General features: G+C 43.7%; 1 protein-coding gene across 1 annotated transcript; it reads left to right on the top strand.

Annotated features, from left to right (window-relative positions):
• The first annotated feature begins 2,461 nt into the window (after positions 1 to 2,461).
• Positions 2,462 to 5,650, top strand: LOC130121063 (immunoglobulin lambda-1 light chain-like). The gene is made up of 3 exons (XM_056289901.1): positions 2,462 to 2,620; positions 3,773 to 3,911; positions 5,059 to 5,650. Exons 1-3 carry the CDS (start codon positions 2,462 to 2,464, stop codon positions 5,376 to 5,378), a joined length of 618 nt encoding a protein of 205 aa, XP_056145876.1. The 3' UTR covers positions 5,379 to 5,650.
• Positions 5,651 to 5,872: the final 222 nt, after the last annotated feature.

The following is a 5,872-nucleotide window of genomic DNA, read 5'->3' as shown; positions in this document are numbered from 1 at the left end:
AGTAAGTTATTTATATATATACATATATATAATAAAAAAACACATTATCACTCCGAATTCATTTTTTTAAACTCTAAATGGGCCTATGGTTTCATCTTTAATGATTTCAACCCATATCATGACCCTCTCTGCCGCCCGCTTCAGACCCTCTGTACCTGCTTTTATCCAAGCCTGCACCCAGTCATCCGGTCCAACCAAGGACGCACACAATATGTGGTCACATTTTGTATGTGTTTTATCAAATTCCATTCATGGGAGAATAATAATAAGTTGGTTAATATTGATTCACTTCCCCTCCCAGCCAGTAGGGGGCCCTAACTTTGGAGCGTACGCAGCATTGGAGTGAGTGGTTGTTGCTCGGCGATCGCTGTGGTTCGTCGTTCTATTGAGAGCAGCGTCTGAAAAGCGGCTTACGTTTCTCTGTCAGCTTATATCTCCGTATTACAGGTTAGTGGTGTGCACAAACATACCAAATGCACTGAATGTGAATTGTGAAGCTGTAAACAGGATAATGTGTTTGTCACATAAGTTTTATGCACGTGTCAAGCGTATTTTTGAAGTTAATCAAACTGCCGTAGTCACGTGGGTAGAGCGCTGCATGAGTATAATGGCGGAACCGTTTTCTCCCTTATTATGTTCAGTCAATGACCAAACCGAGAGCCACGTTTACAACTTTTACTTAACCAACATCAACTCACGACACTTTTCACCTTGCCGTAAATCACACTGCTCCCCGCCCCTCTCAAAGGCACGGTAACTGCTAGTGCTCAACCATACAAGTCAGACTTGGGCATAACACCACCCAACCAGACACAACATTTTCTCCCCCCACCCCCCTTGGAAAGTAACATAACATAACATAACATAACATAACATAACATAACATAACATAACATAACATAACATATCAGTCCCTACCCTAGATGTCCCTTAACCATTCGTAACATAGTCCCTGTGCGAGGCAGGCAGAACCCTCACCCTCTGAGGGCGAGCAGGCTGGGGAACAGGGCCTGGCAATGGTGGTGGGTTACCACCCACCCAGTTTGCCTCCGGTCTGGGCTGCCAGCCATCCTGGACGTAAGCACGAAGGGTTGTGAGTGTCTCAGCCGATGCCTGCTGCAGCTCGGCCAGGGTGACCACTGTGCTGAGGGGCCCATGCAGCATGTGGACACAGTCGTCGTCATCGTCATCCTCTGATGCCGCCCCTCTTACCTCTTTGGTCAGAGAGATGGCTCAGCACAGCAGGTCGGCCACCGTATTGGTATGCCCCAGCATAAACTCGAGTCTTAAGTTGTACTGATTCAGCCTATCCACCCATCTCAGTAGTCTCATGGGCCTTTGCCCCGAACCTCGGGTCGCCAGCAGAGCCATCAGCCCCTGATGATCTGTGCGGATAGTGAAAGCCCTGCCGTACAGGTAGACATGCCAGTGTTCGCATGCCCACAGGCAGGCAAGAGCTTCCCTCTCCCCCACTGAGTACTTCTGCTCTGCCGGAGTGAGTGCCCGGGAGGCAAAAGACACTGGACGCTCTACTCCCTCATGGACCTGGGAGAGCACTGCACCAAGTGCCACCCCAGAGATGTCACAGGTGACCATGGTGGGCGCAGTCAGGCGGAAATGGGTCAGAGTGGGCGGGGATATGAGCTGCTATTTGATGATGCCTACAGCCTCCCGGCATGCTGGGGTCCAATCCCATACAGTATCCTTCCGTAGCATCTGGCGCAAGGGGGTCGTTGAGTCGGAGTAGTGTGGCATGAAACGGAGATAGTCGGCAGCCATCCCCAGAAAAGAGGACAGCTGGGACGGTGACTGTGGGTCCGGCAGGGACAGAATGGCCTCTGTGTGGGACATGATTGGGGTGATACCCCGCTTGGAGAGCCGGAAACCCAGGAACTCGACCTCCTTGGCACTAAACACACACTTCTCAGTGTTCAGTGTGACCCCGTGTTGCTTGAAGCGCTGGAAGACCTGTTCCAGGCAAGCATTGTGCAGTGTGGCAGAGGGTGTGTGTACCACCACGTCCTCCAGGTAGATGGTGACCCCCTGAATGCCAGCTGGGAAGAGTGACATTATTTTCTGAAAACAGCTTGGGGCTGATGACAGCCCGAAAGCCATGTGCTTGTATCTGAACACTCCCACATGTGAGACAAAAGCTGTGAAGTCCATGCTGGCCGGTGCCAGGGGAACCCGCAGGTAACCGTGGTGTAAATCCATTTTGCTGAAAACTGTGGAGCCATGGAAATGGCTAGTCAGCTCCTCAGCTGTGGGGAGGGGGTATTTGTTGGGGATGATGGCTTTGTTGACGTCCGAGGAGCGATATGTAGGCTCCGCCCACAAGGCATGTGCAGTGGCTGAATGAGGCCCGCTGGCTCTGAACAGTGTTGATAGGAACTGCAGCAGCCTGTGGGTCTGCAGGCAGGGAGCGGCACCAGCGTGCAAAGTGATTCATTTTGTTGCAGTTATGACAGTCCCCAAAGCCTTGACTGGCACAAGGAACACCCTTCTGGCAGGAATTCCCTCTCGGTTCAGCGTCGGCAGATCTGAGAGTGACTTCACCCTGACTGTCACGGCAGTCCAGTCTGAGGATGCAGGGATTTACTACTGTCAGAGTAATATCAGTGTTCATGGCTGTGCAATCACACATTGATAGAAGGCTGTCCAAATATCTCCCATGTAGGCAGGGCAGACCTAAGGTTAAAGCCAACTAAGCTGCCTCTTACACTGTGAAGTCATACAATTAACAAAGTGGTTCTTGGACACCAGGAGGACAAATCAAATTCTTCTTAGGACCCCAAAAAGACTTGAACAGGCCCTGCTCTCAGGTTACATTTCAGTAACACCATATGCACCCGTTCCTTTTCTTCCATATGTGATGTAAATTTATGGAACTCTTTTGATCACCAACCTTTGGAATTTTTGTCATTTATGCCAGATGCATCTTGAAAGGACACAATTAAAACACAGGGAACTCTATACAGCATTAACAGTTAATGTGTAGGGATTCACACAGGAGATGTATTGCCTATAAGCGTCACACTACAGAGGACAATGCAAAGTCTGAATGGCCAAGAAAACAGAAATCACTGTGGGTACTGGATCAACATTTTGGCCAGTGGATATCCATGAAGGCAAATATGACAAGCTGTTCCAGCTTTTAATGTCCTTTATTATTATCACAAATTCATTTTTTACTTGTTAAAATATGCAATTTTAATATCAGAAATTCAATTTTAAGTAGTTAAAATACCAGTTGTTGTTTAAGAAGTTCAGTTGTTAAGATCAGAAACTCAATTTTTGATATCAACCGTTATTTTCCAAATGCTGATATTTAAAATAATATTTATTTCAACAATTGGCACTTTAACTACTTAATATTCCATTTCTGGTACAAATGATTTTAATTTCTGATATCCGCAAATTATGTTTTAGTTCCTTTGAATTCCAGCTCTCACTGCAATGAATGGGGGAAAGTTGTAATCCTCAGGAGTTAGAATTTAATCTTGATGTCAAAATTTGAATTGCTGATGTACAAAAATTGCATTTTAACTAGTTAAAATAGCATTTAAAATATAACTTCTGGTAGATAGAAAAGTTAAAATAGAATGTGGATATCATGAATTTGGTATTTTTCATCGATTCTTGTGATGTACAATGGGATTATAAATAGACTGATTGTCATCTAATGTCTGATATAAAAAGTGGCCAAGTGGTGAAGCTGGACTAAAAACAGAGGGATTAAAAGCTAAAACGTCTTGCCATATACACTAATAAGGCTGTGCTCGGGCATGTGAGTGTGCTGAACAGCAGCCCTCGAGGTCTGTCAAGTGGAAAGGAGGTTTTTGTACGGCGTCTCAACGAGGCTTTATCACTGTGGCTCACTTTTGGTGGCGGCACTGAGATCATCATCAGATGTAAGTGATTTCTCTTGTACATTTGTCTCTCCATAGTCATTTTCTATATCAGTTGCTTCTTAAAAAGTGCTCCTATGTATGTCAAGTGTTGATTTGGGGGGAAAATAATCAGATTTTGATTTGTTAATGATTCATTTGGAGTCAGTCGTGACATTTAACATGACTCCAGGGTCGAAATGCAATGATTGAATATTGTGAAGTTGACCCATGTTATTCTAACAACATCAGTATCCCGTAGAATCATAGTATAACTTGAAATTTTAGCCTTAGTCGACCATTTGCTAAAACCTGAACGATGCTGTCAATTTTGAAATCTTACAGGACAAATTGAAATCAAAATCTTCAAATTTATTCGACGGTTGATCTCGAAACCGTGTATATTTCAGTTGCCTTGTATTAGTAAAAGCTGCAGAAATTGTTGCATAATGATTTCACCGCAAGACTGTAAATCAGCTCCAGGTACAGCGGTGGTTAAATGACCTTTACTCATACTAAAAATGTTGAATAGAGGCTACACACAGTATACAGTCCCATGTAAAGCCCATGTTTAACTTACAGATTTATAATCTGCTAAATCACTTGGAATCTGAGGAATTAGGTCATTCCATATTCAGATTGTGTGCGACACACATTCATATACATACTTTTGAGAACAATTGAAAACTCATTTTAAAACTAATTCTATAGTAAAATTGCAGAGTGTTTAACTTATGAATTACAGCCTATGTCATATTGTTTATTTCATCCTTTATTTATTGTTAACGTTGAAAAAATTCATGCAATTCTGAATTTTAGTTTAGTTTATTCACTAGTTATGCAGAGACAGTGCACATTGATAAGCATGTCTGTAAATGTGGCAGTTTAGCTGGCATCACTCATTTCAACTGTAGTCCCTGCAGGTGCAGTAAAGACAGCAGATTAAAACAAAACACACATAGGCTACTGTACAAATAGATTATGGGGAAAATACTGTACAAATAAATACATGAAAACAAAGACTACAATATTATACACTTAATGCTAAATGTACTTAGTTAGATACTACAATAGTATTGACATTATTATGATGAGTAGTGGTAGTTTTGAAGTGCAATAAGTAAAACATAGTTAATCAAGTCAATGTATTCAGTTGTATCTGTCTTTACAGCGGGTGCTCCAGTCAAACCCACCCTCTCCCTGCTCCCCCCCTCTTCTGAGGAGTTGTCCAAGGGTTCGGCCACACTGTCCTGTCTGCTGAACAACTACTCCCCAAAAGGAGCACAGGTGACTTGGCAAAAGGATGGGAGGGAGGTGACGGTGGGCATCCTAACGGGACAGGAGGTGTGGAGCAGCTCTGGGTACAGCCGCAGCAGCATCCTGACCCTCAGTAAAGCCAGCTGGGATGAAGGAGATCTGTACACCTGCTTGGTGGCCCATGAGGGCAGCAGACAGTCCACTGAGCTCAGGAGGACACAGTGCAGTATCTAGAGAAATGCCCAGCTTACTGGCAGGAAGCAACCCTCACTCAAATGCATGGGTTTATAAAAATAGATGAGTAAAAATGAGGCAGAAATGCAAACACAAAAGCCCCCTTGCCGCTTCTAACATGTGCATGCTTAGGTTTGCTGTAGTTAAGTGTGTAGGGATGAGTTTGGGAAGAGGGGCACTTTGGTTAAGTTCGTCTGTTGCTTCTACTATTGGTTTCTGTTGCTGAATGTATTTCTGCTTGTCTGCTGTTCAAAAGTTAATAAAGTTTTTGTCAAATGATCCAATTTTTCATTTTTTAATTTGTCATGAATTTCAAAACTGTGGTACCAGCTGAAGCTGAAATCAAAATCCTTTAAATGATTTACAAATACTGCTCAACCCATAGTAGGTAGGCCTATAATGTGGGTTCATAATCTACTATAGTAACAACATAGAAACTATAACGTGTGCTGTAGAGAGCTCATCCCAGTAATGAAAATAAACTGAGACTAGCT

Source organism: Lampris incognitus, chromosome 11 (assembly GCF_029633865.1).
Source record: "Lampris incognitus isolate fLamInc1 chromosome 11, fLamInc1.hap2, whole genome shotgun sequence".
Classification (NCBI taxonomy): Eukaryota; Metazoa; Chordata; class Actinopteri; order Lampriformes; family Lampridae; genus Lampris; species Lampris incognitus.
Note: the sequence above shows the minus strand (reverse complement) of the source record. Positions and strands in the feature narration are given on the sequence as shown.